Below are 21,174 nucleotides of genomic sequence, written 5' to 3' on the forward strand. Positions count from 1 at the left end.
AGCAGGTCGGCCACAACAATGACCCTTCACCCGCCTGTGAACTCAAAGAGCTCTCTGCCGTTTGAATTTGTGAAATCACGCCATTAAACATCGAGTTCGCCGTCCCTCCAGCTGCTGCGTTAATGGCCGCTTAGCTTCATAAATGAATGGAGAGAACACATTACACAGGTCCTTACATTGGTTGCATGGATTCTAAGATTCTATTACTTGTTTTTTTTTTTTAAAGTACTTTATGGTGTTGAACCGGCAGAGAGCTTCTGGAAGTGTTGAAATCTTTAAACATTAAGTTAAAAACCGACCAAATCTTATTTTTGGGCTTTTCAGTCGTCTGTGAAGCACTTTGAACTGACCTGACCTGTTTGACAAGGTGCTTTACAGTTTGATTGATTGCATTGAATTGATTCATAAGCAGGTCTTGCTGGATGAAGTTTGTTTGACGTGGACACGATGTGGACGATTCCTCTAACTACAGATCCACAAATAAAGATGCACACAGACCTTTAATGTAATCTAGATTGTAACTATGAAGCAGAATTCAAACAATGCTGTAAACTTGTGCTCACAACAGACTTGAAGACAACAGAACTATCTGTCTGAAAGCTTAAAAGTGGACCTCAGATGAAGCTTTTTCTGTATTTTAAAAAGCTGAATGGTAACTGTAGACGACCGACCCTCCAGTGTGTGCTTCAGTTGTCTCTGTTATTTTGTTTGCAAGAGCTTTATTGTAAATAATTGCCTGGGATTTTAATCTGCCATGTTGTGACAAAACACTGAGTTTCAGAATCGGCCAAAGAGAATCTGATCTAAAGTGAGTCGAGACAGAACGCGGTTGAATTCATCTTCACAAAACAGAATCAATGCGTGATGAATGAAAATGTTTCAAATAAATCTGATGCAACAATCAATCAATGTCTAATTTGGAGACATCAATATACACTTGGCTGGAGAGCCTGACAGATGTGCGCACTCACACTCTGCACTGAGGGAACTTAATAAAAAAAAATATCTATTACAAAACAGTCGGAGCGCACACTGTGCACGAACAGCTGGGTAAAGAAAAATACACATTTGAACTCGTTCGTACATGCAAAGAGGACGTCTGAACGGACCCCGGCAGTGAGCTTCATCCTTTAATAGTTCTGCTGTAAGATGGATCAAGTCAAATCTTAACAGCTGGGCTTGAATTAGCTTAACGTGGATAACGGGAGCGAGCATGTATGTCGGTGACAATGTGTGAGTTTGAGGATCCTAAAGCTAATCGGTTCACACAACAGGCTTAGAATTTCATTTAACCCGAGGCTCGTACGAGGAGCAACAAGAAAACGTCCAGCTGGATCCACACACACACACACACACACACACACACACACACACACACACACACAAAAAAGCTAAATGTGCTTCTGAAGTGGCAGCATTTTGGGGGAATTTTTACATTACACAATCCCACATTTAGCTCGTCTAAAGTGCCTCTGAACAGTCGCTCCCCTGAGGACCGGTGAAAGGCCGGAGTCACTTTATTCAGAGTCCATTTAAACACGTTAGTTAGTTAGCCAATCGCTTGGCTCCCGGAAACGTTTCTGCAAGGTGGACAGAATATCCAGCGTTCAGCCGCAAGAGAAAAACTGCAGTCAATGAAGCTGAAGCTCCGCCCCCTCTCTGCTACGGAGTTCAATTAATAACATTAAATGTGTCGCAATCAAACGAAGGCCCGTTTTAAAAGACATTTTTAAGAAATTCCTTCATTTTTTGGGGGAGAAAAGATGTGACCGGATACTGTAAAGCTTCTTTTGTCTACAGGCTATTAAACATTATGTAAAATTATGCCTCTTAAATCAAATCAAAGACTTTTTATTTATTCATGTCCTTTTTTTCTCCATTTTTTATTAATTTATCTGGTTTACCAAATCATTTCTATGTTCATTTTATTTTTGTTTATATATTATCTATTTGGACAGAGGGAGATAAAGAGGGTTTGTGTGTCTAGACGTAATGAGACAAAATGCAGATAAATATATTTGTAAAAAATAAAATAACGAATGTATCGCTCGTCCAAATTGCACCAAATTCCACATAGCGGTCCACGAGGTCCCCACCGACACACCCACCGAGTCTGAAGCGGATCAGATCAGTGGTTCTCGAGATATGCGCAGAACACACAGACAGGACAGAGTAGCTCTCCTCTGCTGCATCATGCAGCTCCTCCTCCACACTGTTCCTCTCAGGATGCTTCCACTTTAAAACAAAGATGCAGCGTTTCAGGCTGTGCACGCAACGGTTTCGAAGCTCGGCTTGTGAATGGGCCAGCTAGACTCGCCGTGACCTCTGAGGCTTAAAAGGTGGAGGAAACAGAACGCAGCCCTCGCGTCCTCAAGTCCCGCCCCATCGGCCCATCTGAGGGCCGTCACCAATGATTAGAGTCCAGCGTGGGGAGATTACGGCCTATTAGCACACAGAGAGCGGATGACCAGCAGTAACCTCGCTCTATTTAAAGACACCCCACTCTGCAGCGCTACAGCTAACGCCACTGGCATCAATGCATTTCCTCTATTGCTTCTTCTTTTTCTACTGATTCTGTGTTAAAAGACAAGGAAACTGTTCCTAAGACTCCATTATTTAACCTTCTTATTTAATAATGTACAGTGTGATTTAGTGGGAAATACTAATGAAGGAAAGATTGTTGATGGGATGTGAACCTGAAAACTTAGATGTCGTGTGTTAATGATTGTCTGTGTCTTTGATGTGACCCAAATACTGGACTTAATAAACATCTGGAAATTAAAAACTTAAAAATAGCTTCTTCTTTTTAACAATGCTAAACCCTCCTTTTACTGCACCTTCTTCCCTTTGACCACTTATCCTCATTCCTCTACTCAGACCACCCTCCACTTCCTCCTGCCCACTATCGCATAATTGCACATCCTGAGCGCAAAGCCAAATAAGTGCTACAGTTGATGCACGGCAGGAAAGACCGCTATCAAAATATGCAGCAAATCTAAACTGTTATTTCATTGCAGAGGGGTTAGAGGGCGTGTGTGTGTGTGTGTGTGTGTGTGTGTGGTGTGTTCAAGGGCCTTCGGGCGGATATTGCATCACCTGATCACCTTCTCACTGCAAGAGGAAGTCAGCAAGATGCGTTTTTTTTTTGGCCTGCTTTGGGCCCGGCTGGCCTCCGTATCACACCACCCTCAGCTCGCCACACCCACCCGCCCCTCCCTCCCTCCCTCCACTCTCTCCTTCCCTCTCTCCTTCCTTCCCCCCCTCCACTCTCTCTCCCCTAGACACCCTCCCCCTGCACTCTTCTTCTCCTTCAAATAAAGAGATACTCACACACACACACACACACACACAGTGACACTGTAAGCAAATAGACATTTTTGCTTAGACGGCTGATATTTGCATGTTTTATAACAAATTACACATGTCCGACTCTAAATGAGGCCACTCCCAGTTCGATTTGACTGTCAAAGTGGTTGCGAAGGTACAGCAGCAGGGGGAAAAAACGCGTATTAATCTTAAGCCATCTTATCTTTGTGATTAACACTGACGAATACTAACATTTCAGCCACCGTGTTCACCGCTGTGCATGGGGGTTAAGTGATCACTGAAAGCCCACAAGGCTAGCGGCTACATCCGACAGCATCCCGGTGAAAGAAGGTTTACGGTTTTTTTTTCGTCTGAAAGGAGCGGGACAACAAAACGAACCAACACGGCACACCGTACATCGCTCGGGAGAGCTGATCTATAAGAGAACTGCTCGAGCACGAGACAGGCAGTCGGGCCCGGGTTCAGCACTTTAGTTGGAGCCATTACTGCCCCACAACGTGAGGACGCAGATGCACTTTGAATGCTGAGTCAGCAATAAGCCACTCAGAGAGAGAACTGCGTTGTGGACCTGAGAGCACCCGGACCGGCCGATGTTATTGATGACACCAGGATTGAGACTTTAGAGTAATGGATATGTGGACTTAAAGAGTAACTCAACCAAGCTGTTTGAGCGTAGGTGCCTCAACCCTGGAAACAAAATGTGAAAAAAAGCCTCTAAAATGTGAATAAAATCTGTGTTAATGACAGATTGTCTGGCGATAGCAATGCGCTGTGACAAAACTGTGTAGCTGAAGCATTGAGTTGTTCCGTTTTACTCACTTAGGGGCTGGCTAGGTAGCTAGCTATCTTGCTAATTCCACCATGCTACAGTTACAGAACACATAAAGCACAGAATGAACTGCTGGGCTCGGTCTACAATACTTTATGTATTGGTTTATAGGGACAGCGCACGTCACTAAAACATTGCTGTAAATGCGGCAGGAGGCCATTTTTCATCTGTTTACTCTTCATGACCGTCGCTATCCTTTCACTTAGCTTACGCTAGTCACCAGCACTAATCGCTAAGGCTGATCGCTAGCATGCCGACTGTTGCTATGCGTATGGTTATGTAGGTGCTGTACAGGGTTTGTTATGGTGACAAAATACAGTATAAACTCTTATGAACTTGTGAATTTGAGTTCACATGCGAGGCTAGGATATGTGAATGCCGAATTAGCGCTAAGCTATGTGTATGCTAGCGATTGGCATTAGCGATCCACGGGCTAATTAAAAGGCTAACGGCTACTCTGCACTAACAAGGCCCCTCTTCTCTTCACGTATTGCGGAGTAGGGAGATGTTTACGACACAATATTTAGGCTAGAATTAAAATATGTTGCGCTAAATTGCCAAGATTTGGACCTGAAAGCATTAACAACACCACTAAATACCCATACACTGGTTTGAGGGTTTACAATCACTACTTCATGATTGAAGTCAGAATACATACACGACTACATTTGTCTCATACCTCCTAACGCTCTGTGTGAGTGCACGATGACAGGCATGTATTACACAGCAGGCAAGCTCAACATTTATTCTGTCAAATCATGCAGTCATGCAGTGCTTCTTTAATTTGCAGGTTTTCAACATTCTCCCTGACTCCCTCTCTGACTCCCTCCTCGTTCCCGTCTCTATAATTTACCATCCAAAAAGTGTGTTGAATGACAAAAAGGCAACATGTAAAGATACAAGTCATAATTCCTCTAATGGGCCTTTCTGTTGTGTTAAGCAGAGGATCCTTAAATGTTAAAAAAAAACAAAAACACACACACACACATTTTGGTTATTTGGGTTAAAGGGCGGGGCAACTCTGCCACCATCCCTTTTTAATCAAATATTGAGGAGGGAAAAAGAGTAGGTTTACACACTGTGTGGGGCTGCACTCAATGCTGATTAAAATGAATTATTCATATTTAGGAGCAGCAGGGTGTTGGGACGTGCCGACAGGTTAAAGGTGTCATGAATCTCCCCCCCGAGGGGCTCTTGTCAGGCGTCACTGTAATGTATATTATTTTAGCCCCGTCTTGTGTGGCTCTATTCTGATATTTTTTAAAAAAAACAAAAAAACACCTGCAGCATCTTTAACAGCTGATTTTAATATTAATGCACCAACCAAAATCCCAATTCATACTGGTTGTTTGTCACTTAGCAACAATGCAGTGCAGCTGCTGCTGAGGACCTAGATACTCTTTGGCGGAGGAATACATAATGACACTTGTTCACCATTAAAATCCAGCCTCGTTGTCATCTACTGACATTATTTATTAAAAAAAAATAAAAAATCCCCCACTAAGCATTTACTTTCTTTCATGTCATAATGCATAAAGGCAACAACCGTCTCACAACGCCTCTAATCTCGCCTCCACCGTCAAACACAGCTCGATTTCGGATTAGATCTTTTTCCTAAAATCCTCCTCGCGCGCACGGAAAGACGACAAAGAGGTCAACGGCCCCGCGTCTTCTGAACCGCTTCGACGTCCCGTCAAAAAACGGCTCCGAAAACCGGCGACCATCTTTTGCCGGTAGGCCGCAACGGATTTCAGCACCACACGTCTGCTGGACAGCTCCGTCCAATCGGACGCGGCCGTGTGCGGCGCGTCATCCTTCCTCATCCTTCCTCATCCTCCCCTCCCTCCATCACCGAGGCATGGCGGAGGACAAACAAATAAATAAATTAAAAAAAATGCTGACTTTCACAACCGGCTTCCTGTCAGAGTGACATGTTCGGTGTTGGATAAACGTGCAGAGGTTGGATAGTTGTTGCAGCCTCGTTTAGGCGCAAACACCGGGAAGGTTGTGAAACACAGACATTCGCTGGTTGGGCTTTTTTTTTTTTTTTTTTTTTTTTATAAATGACGCGTGTCCGGTTTCTACGCACAATGTCACACGACCTTAGCAGCTGGTCGGCCTCAAATTCTCACGTTTGATCCCGTTTGGCTTATAGTGACAACGGCCCTTTTCTTTAATGGCTTCATTTTCTAACGTTAAACACACACACACACACACACACACACACACACACACACACACACACACACACACACACACACACACACACACACACACACACACACACACACACTTCCTCACGGAAATGAAATCTGCAGAATGGCCCTCATGCATTGAGCCCGCATGGTCCATGCTCGTCCACCCCCGGCTGTGTACCTGACGCGTATGATAAGGTGAAGCATCCTCTCCGTGTCGCGCTAACATACGACCCTCTGGAGCGAGAAGCATTCCGGCGCGGCGGTCGAAGCTGAAGCCTGCTAAGGTTGTCACACGTCTGCACAAGAGGTGGCGTTCAAGCACGTGTAATTTTTTTATAAAGACAAATTGGACAGGCGTCACTACAATGCAGGCAAAGCGCCAACTGCAGCCAAAGAGCATATGTATATATAGATATATAAATATATATCTCTCTCTATATATATATAGAGATATATATATATAGACGTATAATGTTGCGCACAAAAAGAAGAGGAACGCGTCAATCCTCGATGGATGGAAAAAGCCGGCAGTGAATGACACACGATGCGCGTCAGCCTCTGGGAGACAGGTGCATCGCGTGTTACAGCCACAGCCCCGCGGATGCCAGCTCATACAAATGAATGATACATTAGGAGGAGGACATCACAAACTCACCTAATATAATCCAGAGCGACCCAGAGACCAAAACGAACGCGAGCATGTCTTTCTCATTGAGTCAGCTGTACCGGTGCAGGAGCGGCTCAAAACTGCAGCATCGACTGCAGCAAGTCGCCGACAATCTGAGGGATTAAGGAGGAGGGGAGGGAGGGAGGAAGGGAGGGAGGGGAGGGGAGGGGAGGGGAGGGCGACAATATATCTGAGGCAGACCACAGTGAGGGAGCTGGGCAGGAGATGGCGACGGCCGGCGGGCGCTTTTAATGTGGAGGAGGGAGAAAAAACAAAACACTCTACGGTCTATCGAAGCATCCTTCCTCCTGGTGGGGTTCTCCACCTTCACTGCAGTTGGCTGCAGCGCAATGGCAGACTCCCCCCGCTGCAACGACGGGGCTTATAGGTCGGACGGAAGATGCGATCGACGCCAAGGTTACTGGGGATGAAAGGTGTATTGTGGACGTTCACGTTTAAACCAGGTCTTCATTTCATTCTCATGCTTATTGTAACATAATCGTGCAAAAGCCCTGTTCCTGAAAAGCCCTGCTATGAATTCTTTTTTTTAAACTTAATAAATATAGTTTCTATCCAAAAAGCAGCTGTGCTATTTCGGGTCCGTGGCACATCACACCATACACGTCCCTGTAGCTGAGCACAGCGTTGACACACAGAGTACCTTTTGCATCAGGATCACGTGGTGCAATAAGACACTCCCAATGAACTAAAGTAACCTTGAGATGGGCCGACAAAAGGGAGAGAGGCGGCGGGTGAGAGACAGAGATGGGGGGGCTAAAAGAATGTATGAAATGCTATTTAAAATAATACTATTTATTGATAATATAAGTATATTTGTCATTTGTGCGTCGCTGTTTGACTCGCTGGCTCTTCAGAGGTCATTTAAAGTGATTACATTTTACATCCTGTTATCATGTTTAGACTGGCTGCTCTTAAATTAAACACAATTTCATCCATTTACTATATTCATTTGTGCATACTTGAATACTTTTAAAGCAACGCGCCCCATTTTAAATGCAAAATGCAGAGAGATCTATCTGAATATTTTACATTTAAAGGCAGGGTTGGTCATTTTGTACGCTAGGTTGTCAAAAATGATCCAACTTTAAAAAAATCCAGTCCAGTTTTTTTCAGCTCTAAAGTAGCAGCACTAGCTCCAAAAGTCGCTAAATCGCCACGTCGGCAACAATGGCAATTATGATTCTGAGCATAAAGTTCCCTCCTTCATATTAAGCCTGGATCCCCCCTCAGCCCCTCGCCCTATGTGGCAAATATCTTCATACATTTCTCAAACCACATTTATTCTCAAAGAGGGAAATTTAAATTCACAGCAGTGACATTATGTACGGTAACACTGAAGCAGTATTATTGTGTTATCGTTCAACTATGATAGCTTAAGAAAAGATACTTTCGATTTTTTTTTACGTGTTTTCCTACAAAAGACAGCAACACGATTCAATTTCAGCTCGTTCCACGCACACGGTCTTTTCAAAATAAAGTTTTCCGTCTTCACAGGAAACAACTTGTTATTATTTTTGGACTTATCGTTTGAGGTTTAGGCAACAAAACGACTCCGTTAGGTTTGAGGAAAGCTCGTCGTTTTGGGTTAAAATAACCACAGAAGAGCCGTCACTGAAGTCTACGCGACAAACGAATCAACGTTGACGTCTTTTTCCAAATCTCAGCGCTAAACGACACAAACTTGCACACTTTAATTGCACTTTGCTCGGCAGAGACTACAGCTGTCACCTGTTCCTCAGGAGCAATAAACTCTCAAAGCAATTTTTGGGTGGCTCGGTATCTTGCACAAGGTCACTTTTGACGCGTGGAGCGCAGGGGGTCAAGAGTCGATCCACCGACCTCCCTCATCCGACATGATCTGGAACTGCCGGCAGTGGCCGACGTGCTTACTGTGTTACCGCGCTGCCGTCACGTGACTGACCTTATTAAACGGGTCACCTCTAATCTGTCACTCGCAGCGGCGCCATCCGCCACCTTCCTCCTCCTCTTCCTCTCTGATCCCGCCGCTGAGGAAACGGAGAGCAAAGCACGAGCTTTTGATGGAGGAGGTGTGGTCAAATAGAGACACAAGGAGGGGAAATAATAAGTCCTTTTTTTAAAATCTTGCAGATCTTCACCAAGTTACCTGTAATCAGCCAGCAGGATTCCAGGAGAGTGACTGCTTTGATTACAGCTTATTAATTGTTGCAATGTGATCAAATTACACACAAGAGAGAGGAAAAAAAAAACCCAGCTTGGTACTTAAAACACAACACTAAAAAACGTATTGTATCGCCATAGAAACGGGAGGTTTAGGTTAAGGTCCAGGGTCAACAGACATAAACAACAGAGATTAACTTTCCCTCCTCTGACTGCATGGCAATAAATTGTGGATTCCTTACGTTTCAAGGTGAACATGTCAAAATCTTACGTAAAGCATGACTAATAGTCCTGAATATTTCATGGGCAAGTAGGAGAAACATCCCAGATTTGAGTTTTTGAGCCTCCGGTACCTGAATGGCCGCTGAATTCAGGCCCAGCGGTGCATGGAGCTGCTAAATGCTACTGCCAGCATGCTAACACGCTCACAAGGACAATGCTAGCGTTCTGATGATGAACGAGTACCCGATGCGTTCCGTGCTACCGTACTATTTAGCATGCCAGAGAAGCATTGAGTACGTCCCAATACATAGTTTGTCATTTTCAGAATGCCAAAGATAACCAGGACGTCCCACAGCATCCGCTCACGTGTTACAATATGCAAAATACTGTGTTTCAACCTGTTCTGCCTACTTCATGCAAATCATACTTTGTGTCAGATGAGAGGATAAAACAGATTTCCACTCGAGTAAAGAGAACAAATAACCTGCAACTGAATCTGTGTGTGGACCTTTTGAAAAGCATGAAATTAAAAAAAAAGATGTTTTTATGACATATTCAATGGAAATATATAGAACGAGCCCATGTCTGCCTGTCTCTGGTTTCTTTATCTCACCGCATGTCTTCACAGCACTAAAGATAACGAGCAGCCGTCAGACGCACGGCATCGCTTTGACCCCCCGCGACCCTGTGAACACATTTTACGGGTTTAATCAGCAGCCACGCTTTTTAATGTACAGAACCGACTCAGAGAGCTGACTGACGCCCTCGTAACGAACCGATCAAATGACACACCGCTCCACAACGTCAGCTTGGTTTCGGCCTGAGATGAATAGCAAACTGTGAAAGCAGGGAGATAAAAAAAAAACAAGACGGAGGCCAACGACTCCTTAAACTCTTTCTCTAACTTTCTTCGCTTCCTCCAGATCTCAGGTTGTTCTTCGACCACTTCCTTCCTGCCTCCTCGTTGTCGTTTCCTAATTTCACTTTGGTTTTGTTTTGGTCTTTTATTCATAAAACACCGTACAGATAACACACGTGTCCAAAGATTCACCAAAAAAAAAAAAAAAGAGACACAAGTTGAACCAACGATGAATGCGCAGAATCACAAAGTAAAGCATGAAATCAGTAACGTTTTAAGCAACTATCTTTATTGTTTGCGCCACTGAAACTGACTGAGGGGGAACATGGAGCAGGAAATCACTGTTTCGTGTGTAAATCATGATGACAAGAAACTGTACTGAAGTACAACTTTGAGGTACTTTACCTGAGCATTATCACTGTATGCTACTTCATACTTCATACTCCACTACCAGCACATTTATATCGTATACACAATATACGAGTTGAGATGTTCCACAGCTCCACTAATGAGGCGCTTCCCCTCCAGACGTCTCACATGGTTTCCTTTCGGGGACAGTTTGAGGCCTGAAGAATCAAAACTACAACAGGTCACAACCTTTAAGACAGTTTAGACTATTTGTGCGTCAGTCACATTGGTGTGTAGCATAAGATGTATACTTATCTGCTGGTGGTACGTCGACGGACCGAAACAGTACTCTTATTGACCTGATGGGGGAGCTAGACTTTAACACCGCTGAGACAGAGCTGTGCACCAGCAGGCCGGTTTGGGTGGATTCCTGCAGAGATGATGTAATATGTGTCCGTTTGGCCTGAAGGGGGACGTTTGTGTCATTTATGGAAACTCCACATTTTAACGTCTGTCTGTCAAACTTCAGCTGTAGAACTTGTTGCACTACTTTATTTCTGTCACTTTTTTTTAATTTTTTTTATCTCTGCTTCATCTTGCCTTTCTCTTCCTCCACTCATACCCTCCCTCTTTTCTCTCCCTCTCTCTACCACTCACTACACCAGAGCCAGAAAAACAAACGGGGGAAAAATGTGGGCGGAATAAAAGTTTCAGGAAATGCTTCTGAAATGAGGTAAACAATGAAAAAGTAGACAATGTACCCTGCTGTTGGTCCTCTCCCACTTCCGCCACGCATTAAGTCAGTGTAATCGAAAGTTCAGGAAACACTTCTGAAATTTAAAATGATGGGACAAAAGTACCTTTGATATTTCAGAGGACTGCATCTTCTTTTCCCATTTCAAAATAAATGTAATATTTCAAATGAATTTCCTTGAAATAACTCTGTATTTGGTACAATAGACTCTCCTCAATGGTTTCATACGTTCTGCTGTGCGTGGATTTGGAGCTCGTCATAGTTAACCGTTGTGTAATAGTGATACTTTATTTAGCTAGTGATGCTAACGTTAGCAGAGTAATGTACCCGTGAATGCAAACGCACGCTGCTTTAGCTTTCGAATGACTGTAACTTCACTGTCCTCTGATCTCCATGTGAGGTGATGGTTCACGTTAACTCTGACATCTGTAGACTTTATCTTCTACCTTCATCCTTTCAACCTGTTTTCACCGATGACTCACGCTGACATCCTGGACACACACTTCAAACACATCTTCACACACACACACACACACACACACACACACACACACCCTTCTGTCTGCTTCTAACTGCTATATTTCTATGGCAGTTAGTGACAGTGTGGTCTCCATGGTCTCCATACTTCTGACAGCTTGACAGAGTGGCAGTGGGGGGCGGGGCTTAGAGAAGGGTTAATTAGGATCAAATCGTACATTACCGTTACATTATCAAATAGCTTTGGAAGGTGTTTTATATAATAACATATTTTAAGTGTAAAAAGAAAAAGAAGACAACAACCGCTCCAGCTCAACTAAAAAAAAAAAAGGCAATAACCTACAAAACATCCAGAAAAAGAAACTTGGTATTAAATGGCAACTATGCAAAATAAATTGGTCAAAGCTCCCCTAGAATCCAGGCCCACTGGGGTTGAACATGTTATCTGAATGATATTGTACCCTGCTGTTTACGTCCACCATGCATGAGGCACAGTGTAATTGCTGGCTAACTAGCGCAGGCTTTGACTTGATCCAGTGTCACTGAGCTGTTAAAGCAGATGGTCCAGAGGCAGATTGGATGCTCAAGCTGCTTGTCTCACCCCCCCCCCCCCCCCCCCCCTCAAAAAAAAGCCTCATGTTACGTTCTTATTGTTGCAGGTGGCCTAAATAATCAGAATCACTATCACTGTATGCACAAAGTGACGAAATGGAACGGTGTGAAAACACTTTAAAATACAGTAAAGCACGGACGGTGCAACATATAGAATAGTGGTTCCCCCAGGATTACGATGTACGTAAAGTAGATGTAGGTTGGATATGGTGAGCAGGCTGGCGTCACCGTGTTGTTTGCTGTATTTCTAGATGATGGTTAGCTAGTTTAAAGTGCAGGACAGGAAGGACAGGTGAACAATAAGTTCAAAAAGTCTTCAGATATCAGCTGTTATCAGCTAAACGCTACAATTAAAGTTCCAATTATCTAGTGTCTGGGAAAAAGTGAAAAAGGGGCCAAAAAAAAAAGAGTATGTGTGACATAGACATTGTTGAAGACATACATTTCAAATAAATCAATAAAAAAACAAAGTTTCAACTGTTTTGCATCAGCCACGCCAGTGAATTCCTATAATCCACGTGTGCCCCCCCCCCCCCCCCCCCCCCCACGCCGCTGTCATTCCTTCATGCCTCAAACGGGGAAATCGAGAACAATTATCGGGATGATTCCAGATTTCAGAACTTCATTTGGAAAATCCCACAGACTCGACTGAAAACTCCGCTGGAAAACTCCCCGCTATTCCCTTCACATAGCAGCGCCCGAGCGCGTGCACGTGCGCGCAAGCACCCGGCGTGAGCGCGCAAAAACACAACGCGTTGGGAAGCCCCGAAAAGGACAGCGGCCACCGGTAGCTGCGACGACACAGCTATGGGGGATCCCAAAATCCCCCCCCCCCACCGTGGAGAACGCGAGCTGTGTGTGTGTGTGTGTGTGTGTGTGTGTGTGTGTGTGTGTGTGCACCGATGATAAACCGAGCAGTTCAACATGTAGCCTATAATAATAACGACATATTGAAAACATGCGTGTGCTGTCATTTGCATTCACTCCGTTGCATTCATTTTCCTCGTGTTGTGCACGCATTGGTTACACGTTACACGAGCTCTTTGGTGAATTATTATCACACACATGCACGGTAACGAGCGTTTAATTAAGTCCACGCGCAGCTGCCGTTTCTACCGTGGCTCCTCCACGTCGCGTCCTCGCCGCTCCACATCAACACACCACGTATACACGGTCTGCGCGCATGACCCACATTCAAGCCCGTTACTGCAGCGCCCCTGCCGGCAGAATGAAATTCCTACACCATTTCTTATAAATGCCCGACTTCTCTGCTAGGAGCTGTTTATACTGAGGGGCTGGTCTCATGCACGTGATTATCATACCGGGCGTGGGTCACCTTTGGTATTTGGAGGATCAATGCATCGTGTGCGTGTTAGTGTGTGTGTGTGCGTGCGTGTGCATAGTTGTAATTTGATATGCATATTTCTTTTTATTCTAATAAGGTACACAATTGCCAAACTACACGTTTATATGACAGACCACTATTAAACTAGTCTAATAGTAAAATATCTTAATTATCATTATAAATATCACTATAGTTATAATTATGTTCTGCAGGCCTTAATGACACATTAACATGTAATAATACAACTATAGCCTATAAACAGCATCCATCCTTATAAAGCCTATACAATCCACATTGGGACATTACCTGCACATGTTAAACAACGTTTGCAGCAGGCATGGCACGCTACGTCTGCAGGAGTGGACCCGGACTAAATACGGTCTAGCTCAGGTATGAGGGGTCTACGTGCTGCGAGCTTCTGTCACCCAACAAGTGTTGTTGTTTAACTTCCTTCTTGCATTCAACAGCGTGATTTCTCGGAAACCGGTCTGCTGCTGAAATGGGCCGGGCAGCTGCGCATGCGCATGCAGAAGACATGGAACACTGTAAAAAATATCAACCACGAGCCTAAACTGAATTTACACACTTAAGTCCGTAGTGTGTTTTAGTTATGATCAGTTGTGTACAATGCGGCTTGTTTTGGATGAAAGATGTTTATGTTGCAGATTACAGAATAAGCAGTTTGGTGTCAGCTGATCTGCCCTCCTGTATTCACAATGTGCACACTTCATTTGTAACACAAGCGCGACATGCATGAAGGTACGATCGCATAAAGTACGAATTCAACAACAATAACAATTCTGTGTCGATATGATTTTAATTTGCTTTTCTTCCGCGGTGGACATCTTTTTACAGCGTGCGCGGCTCCTCGCTCAGCCGGGGAAAACCCTACCACATCGCCCCCGAAAAGTATAAAAGCGCGCGTCAACTCGGTAAGCAGTCAGTGCCCACTCCTGATCAAGACCGGTCTACAGGTGGATAACACAAAGACGAGCAGAAGCTTCCTCTGGAACAATCTTAAACCAAGCGGACTCTTCTCCTGCATTTTTATTTTTCCCTCTTTACGGATCACAGAACAAACACATTCTGTAAGTGATTTGATATTTATCACTTCTTCTTGCACGGAATGCCTCATGATTGAACTTATTTTTTTTTTTTTATTGCCGCTATCTAATTTTGAGAATTAAAACCAATTTGAGCACACGAGCAGGACGTTAAAGTAGCCTCGAACATCTCTGTTATTGTTTTTTCTCCAGTTTTTTTCGGAAGGTAGAGTTAAACCTGCACTGTGTGCATGCAGCACCGTGCAGGCGGAGGAAGGTGTGAGCTCTCCGCGCGCGCATTGGGGTCTTTTTTTTGGCGCACGTCTTCAAACGCCTCCTGCTCGGATAAATTCGACTTTTATTTCTGCCCCAAAACTTTTCAGCTGCAAAATAAGAGTCCACGTGCATTTGCAAACTTTATTGAGCGCTAAAGCCACAAAAGCCCCAACCAGGAACTATGCTTTTTTTCTTTCTCTCGTTCTTTTACGACCTTCATAAGTAGCGCCGACTCCTACGCGTAAACGCCCCCCCCCCCCCCCCCCCCCCCTCTATGTTCGCTTGCCGTGCCCCGGCCGTGAACTCCTCACAGCCTCCTGCTTCCGCGGCCAGCAGGCAGCAATAAATCTAAACTGCGGGAGTAGGCTACATTTCCTCTCGCGCGCTGCTTGTACATCTCTACATTCCTCACGTTTTCCTTTTTTTTGTTCGCTGCACATTTCAGGTCAAACATGCCTGTGTCAAGGATGAGGATGAGGCCATGGATCGAGAAGCAGATCGATTCAAACGCCATCTCGGGCCTGACCTGGGTGGACAGGGTAAGAGCTCTTTTTTACATTTACTAAATTAAATATTAATATACATAATAAATATGAAATATAAAACCGAAATGAGGACAGAAACAGATACCTTGACATGTATCTGTTGTAGATCAAGAACGGCAGCAACATTGGTTCAGAGGGAAGTGATCTACAAGGCTGCACGCGTTGTTGTTGTTTTTTTTTAAAGCCACACAATATTCGCATGTCTCCTTTAGAGTAGCAGCTTGTTTGAGGTTTGGATGGATTTTGTTCTGTACAGAAAGAAAAAAACAACAACAACAAAAAAACAGTGTTATAGTAGAAAGCTGAGGAAAAATACACAGCGAGAGTTAGATGTGACCCAAGTTTGGTCTTTATTTCACAGCTATTGCAGCGTAGTCTCTCTCTCTCTCTCTCCTTTATCTGTGAGGGACAAACAGGACCAAGATGTCAAAGATAAATTAAAAACCTCTTCCTAACACGGCATGCTGTGGTTCAAACAAAACAAAAAACAGCTTGTTTGGTGTGTGTGTGTGTGTGTGTGTGTTTATCCTCTGTGGCTATTTGCTATGCAAATCACATCTTACCATAATCGTGGCTTTGTATGAGAAAACTGTCGACATTAGCCGCCGAGTTTGAACGGCAGCCTTGCAGTGTGTGTGCTCCGTGTTTTAGTTTACTACTCTGTCCAACTCAGCATTTTCTTCTGTGTTTCCCCCCCCCCCCCTCAGGATAAGACGATGTTCTCCATCCCCTGGAAGCACGCAGCTCGCCACGGCTGGGAGATGGAGAAGGACGCCAATCTCTTCAAGCAATGGGCCATCCACACAGGTGAGCGAGCGTGAGCTCTGCAGACAGAAACTTAACTTCTACCTGCTTTATTTATTTAAGTTGAGGGGGAGGGGCAGGGCGTTGAAAAGTGTTAGGAGACTAAACAAAGTGCATTGTGCAGGAAAACACGTGGAAGGTCAGGCCTGCGACCCGAAGACCTGGAAAGCCAACTTCCGCTGTGCGATGAACTCGCTGCCCGACATCGAGGAGGTGAAAGACAAGAGCGTCAACAAAGGCCACCAAGCTGTGCGCGTCTTCAGGATGCTGCCCACCAGCCCCAAATCTAGAGGTGAGACAGGAAGCGGAGCGGCTTCTCTTTCTTAAAATAGTGTCTTTTTTTTTTTTTTTTTTCTTCTATCAAAATCTAAATGTCTTTCTTTCTTCTGCACAGATAAACGATGCAAAGCGAAGGAAACAAAGTCACGGAGGAAGGTAAAGAGATCTTCTATGCTCATGCTGACTTCAGTGGTGTTTCACATTGAAAAACACGTAGCCAGCCGTTTGTGTTTCCTCATGTCCTGAATCTCACTTTCTCTGCCTCCGCAGAACTCAATGATCAAGACGGAGGAAGACGAGGACTACAGCGACACTCCCATGCACGAGTCGATGCAAGAAGGCTGTTCGTCCACTCAGGAGAACACGGTGGACAGCACGATGCAAACCGAGCAGCCAGGTGAGGGGGGGGGGGAGGAAACAAAACAATCCGGGAAATTAACGTTGAAATCTAGTCCGGTCGTAGCGGTGCGCTTGAAGAGTGTGTTTAATGCTCACTGTTTCGTCTTTGCAGAATTCCCATTTGTGGCTCCGTCTGAAGTCCCCGACTGGAGTCTGTCGGTGGAAATCGACTCCGGCTTTTCAAACAACTTCTCCCAGAGGTTCGAGGTGTCACCCGAGCACAGCCCCGGTAAGAGGACGCCGGCAACACTCGCTAACAAACACATGGTTTGAATTGAAACTCAGACGGGTGGATGGGTATATATCGCGGTGCCATACTCACTGTCCCCCTCTTCTTCTCCCCTCCCTCCCTCTTTGCCGCGATCTTCCAGACTACGACTATTCCGACGACATTGTCAAGGTAACTATCTCCTCTTACCTGCATGCATTTTTCATTGACAGGAATACCCACGTTTGTCTTAGTCGGCCTGTTTGAATGTATTAATACCCCAAAACAATAAGATAATAATTGGTATTAAGAAAAAAAACAAAAAAAGATAGCCATACTGAGTCCAGTGCTGCTCTTTCAGATTTGTCAGCAACTGGAGAAAGACTCACACTGGATGTTGGGCAGCTTTGACGGCACGGGGTTCCTGAGCAATGAAGCATGCACCAGTCCAGGCAGCCAGTGGAGTGAATCGTCCTCAGGTAAATGTCACTAACAGCTGGGCAGACGACACCGGGCCACTGTTTCTGAACACATTAATAAAACACGTAGGCAAGCAGTAGGCGCACCAGAGGGACGGTGGCTTCACAGCAAACTGGTTCACCTTAAAGTGAAATAAAATGTGCGCCAAAAGCACTAAAAGGGCGGCAGGTGGATCGGTCCAACGGACAGCGATCTGTCAGCCACGAGACCACTTCGTTAGTTCACGTTTATCCGTCACGTAACTCGCTTAACTTAGTTATCTTAACTCAAAACGACAATCTGTTCCTCAACCGAACCTCTGAAGACGGAACTTTATTTGAAAAATATACGTATCCGCGGAGTTCTTAAGTTACGAGGATACGTGGAATAAAATCAAGTACTTGCTGTTCTTTAAAAAGTTTACAGCGATGATTTATTAATGTTGTACTCCAGCAATACAGAGGACCGTCACTCTGTGAAATGTTTTTAGTATTTAATATTGGAATAACCTTTAATTTTCCTCTTTTTTTTTTTTGTTTTGTTTTCCAGTGGACGAACTAGAGGAAACGCCGCAGTACACGACTCTGGGCTCGGACAACGCGGCCGCCACAGACGACATATGGAAGAGCTTTTTCCAACAGTCGTCCAGTTTGTGAGAGATCTTCAGGACAAAAAGAGGACAGGAGAGAGGACTATGTGATACTTTTGGACTTTGTATATAAAGCTCTTCCTGGCCACCCTCTTCTCAGTTGAATCGACCGTCGGCTGTGGATCGACAAAAACGAAGATCCGTCCCCCCCCCCCTCGACCTTTGTGTGACGTTGTGAGGCGCTCTGCCGCCTTAGAGGAACTCACACTGTTCATTTCTGATGTTTTTGGCTGGTTCAAGGCATTTCCGATGCTCAGTTTCCTTTGTGGGTTGTTATAGCACAGGAGTGGGGGCGGACACGCAGAGGATCATACTCGTCATTATGTATGAGGTAGACAATGCTTACCTCAAAATACAGATACATACTCATTGCGCTTAACATTTGACAGCTAGTTAACATGTAAAGTAATTCACATAATCTCTTTTCTCCGTTAAGTTTTAGTTTAGAAAAAACTTCTTAACTTCTGGTAAAAGCTCATCTTCATCATCCTACAGTCCTTGTGGCCAATGTGTGTACATAGTTGTTCTTGTTTGTGTGTGGTTTTGTAAAATAAATCTAAATGTGAATTAATATGACTCTTTATTATGAGTTTTATAAATGCTCCGGTGAAGTAAAATCAATGACCTATACATACCACCAATGACTTCCATACATATACATATATATATATATATATATTTACATATATATATATATACATATATATACATATATATATATATATTTACATATATTTACATATATAAATATATATATTTACATATATATATATATATATATAAATATATATATATTTACATATATAAATATATATATATATATATACATATATATTTACATATATATATATATATATAAATATATATATATATATACATATATAAATATATGTAAATATATATATATATATGTATATATATATGTAAATATATATATATATATATGTATATGTATGGAAATTCTTCATCAGGAATTATCCCCAAAAATACAACACATAAAATCAGGAGTTAAGTTATGGCATTATGTAATAACGTCATAAGCCATAATTATAGAGATGCACAACTGATCCTATAATAAGTGCATTTTTTAACAAGGTGGAAAGATGATATGGATCTGATATGTATTTATTTATATATTCATTCCAATCAGAGGGAGCTTTAAAATATCGTTTGTAAGTTTTAACAAAGCAGAAGATGTTGTAGAATCATTTGATCGAAAAAGTGATAAGACATTGTACTTATTGAGATATTATGATAATACATTAGTTTTATATATTATAAGCATTGGTCTAAAGTCAATGAGTTCAAGTATTATCAAGTACATGATTATTTTAATAATTAAATCCTTAAAAAGCTACAAAAATGCATTCGAAATGACACAGCAACTCTTTTTAAATATCGTTTTTTGTTTAAAAGTAGTTTACAGGTTACACTGGATTTAACATTAAAACAAAAACCGGCTGATTACTGACATTAAGACAAAAAAAGTGTAAGTGCAAGAAAACCCCGGCTCTGATTATTTAATAGATATCTAGTAAGTAGCTGGATTGGTTATTTGTTCGTCTCCACCTGGGGTTTCTCTGTGATCCCCACACATTCACGACAATAAACAGCATTACATGAGACACAGCACCGAGATGTCTGCATATTTTGTCAGCTTCCTGATAAACCACAGCAGAACACACACACACACACACACACACACACACACACACACACACACACACACACACACACACACACACACACACACACACACACACACACACACACACACACACACTATTTTCATTCATCACATGAATCTCTCCGACTTGTTGCTCCGATTGAAAGATGAACCTTAGAACGAGGAGACGATAGCTGATAACGCTCCAACAACAGAGAAACAATTCTCTGTTGTTGGTCACCATTATCTAATGGTGAATTTAGGAGAAATTATTCATTCTGCTGTGACCACGTTCCCACATATTGAGACGAAAAGAGAAGCCCGGGAAATACCTTAATGTGATCAATAAAAGCCTGATCATAGCCTTTTTGTTCAAACAGTAAACAGCTGTTTTGTAGCTGCAGTGCATTGTGGTCTCACCCTTCATTAACAACCCTTTTTTTAATTCATCAGCGTACTTCTTGACTGTTGGTGAAAAATGACAAATCTTAATCTGATGGTTTTTTTTTTTTTTTTAAAGATTTATTTGGTTTTGTTGTGACAAATTATACAGACAAAAGTGTGAAACACGGAATATACAGACATTGATACACAACTTATGAGTGGTTGCTGTATGTGGGAGTGTTGTAGAGGTTTGTGGTCAGTATGGAAGTGTGTTGTCACATATTCCTACTGTCCTGTGACCGAGGTGTGAGCAGCTAAATACATGTGTACATAAAGGGTTATTATAATTACATATAATATTATATATAGCTGCTAGCTATTTGAATACCCTAAATTAGCCAAAGAACATACATTCATTCATTCAGGTTCAGTTTATTACGTCTCAATTCATGTTTTCCACTATCGAGTGCCATAATAATATTCTCTTTTAGTGAATATTTAAGATGAAGATGAATGTATGTATTTAATGGTAGTTTATGAGCTCATGTACTGAGGTTAGTAAACCGGAAACTGGAAGGAAAAACGGATGTGAAAGACTTCACACACACTGACTTTAGACCAAATGTTTACCGTCTGCCCATATTTTATTGCTGAATTCACGTAT

At 43.1% G+C, this 21,174-nt stretch overlaps 2 protein-coding genes across 3 annotated transcripts in view; one reads left to right on the forward strand and one right to left on the reverse strand.

Annotated features, from left to right (window-relative positions):
* Positions 1–7,130, reverse strand: part of LOC137890803 (long-chain-fatty-acid--CoA ligase 6-like) — a 37,660-nt gene extending 30,530 nt beyond the window's left edge. The window contains exon 1 of the mRNA XM_068735033.1: positions 7,010–7,130. Within this exon, the coding sequence (XP_068591134.1) occupies positions 7,010–7,055 (46 nt within the window). The 5' untranslated portion in view covers positions 7,056–7,130. The remainder of the gene's footprint in view (positions 1–7,009) is intronic.
* A 7,614-nt stretch (positions 7,131–14,744) lies between these two features.
* irf1b (interferon regulatory factor 1b) lies at positions 14,745–19,031 on the forward strand. 2 transcript variants are annotated; one of them, XM_068734971.1, is made up of 10 exons: positions 14,745–14,886; positions 15,563–15,656; positions 16,370–16,469; positions 16,591–16,758; positions 16,861–16,901; positions 17,016–17,142; positions 17,257–17,373; positions 17,516–17,544; positions 17,714–17,831; positions 18,361–19,031. In XM_068734971.1, the coding sequence occupies exons 2-10, from the start codon at positions 15,570–15,572 to the stop codon at positions 18,465–18,467; spliced, it is 894 nt and encodes a 297-aa protein (XP_068591072.1). In that variant the 5' UTR covers positions 14,745–14,886; positions 15,563–15,569; the 3' UTR covers positions 18,468–19,031. The 2 variants fall into 2 exon arrangements, with proteins under 2 accessions (XP_068591072.1, XP_068591073.1); XM_068734972.1 differs by lacking the exon at positions 14,745–14,886 and having other exon boundaries at positions 15,566–15,656; positions 15,769–16,469.
* Positions 19,032–21,174: the final 2,143 nt, after the last annotated feature.

The sequence above is a fragment of the Cebidichthys violaceus genome, unplaced genomic scaffold (assembly GCF_023349555.1).
Source record: "Cebidichthys violaceus isolate CVI_PGR_0920_01 unplaced genomic scaffold, fCebVio1.0.p SCAF_69, whole genome shotgun sequence".
Lineage (NCBI taxonomy): Eukaryota > Metazoa > Chordata > Actinopteri > Perciformes > Stichaeidae > Cebidichthys > Cebidichthys violaceus.

Coding starts and splice junctions, on each gene's coding strand:
- irf1b (XM_068734971.1), top strand. CDS start 15,570: ATGCCTGTGTCAAGGATGAGGATGAGGCCATGGATCGAGAAGCAGATC. Junction 16,759..16,860: donor CACCAGCCCCAAATCTAGAG/GTGAGACAGGAA, acceptor TCTTCTGCACAG/ATAAACGATGCAAAGCGAAG. Junction 17,374..17,515: donor GTCACCCGAGCACAGCCCCG/GTAAGAGGACGC, acceptor GCGATCTTCCAG/ACTACGACTATTCCGACGAC.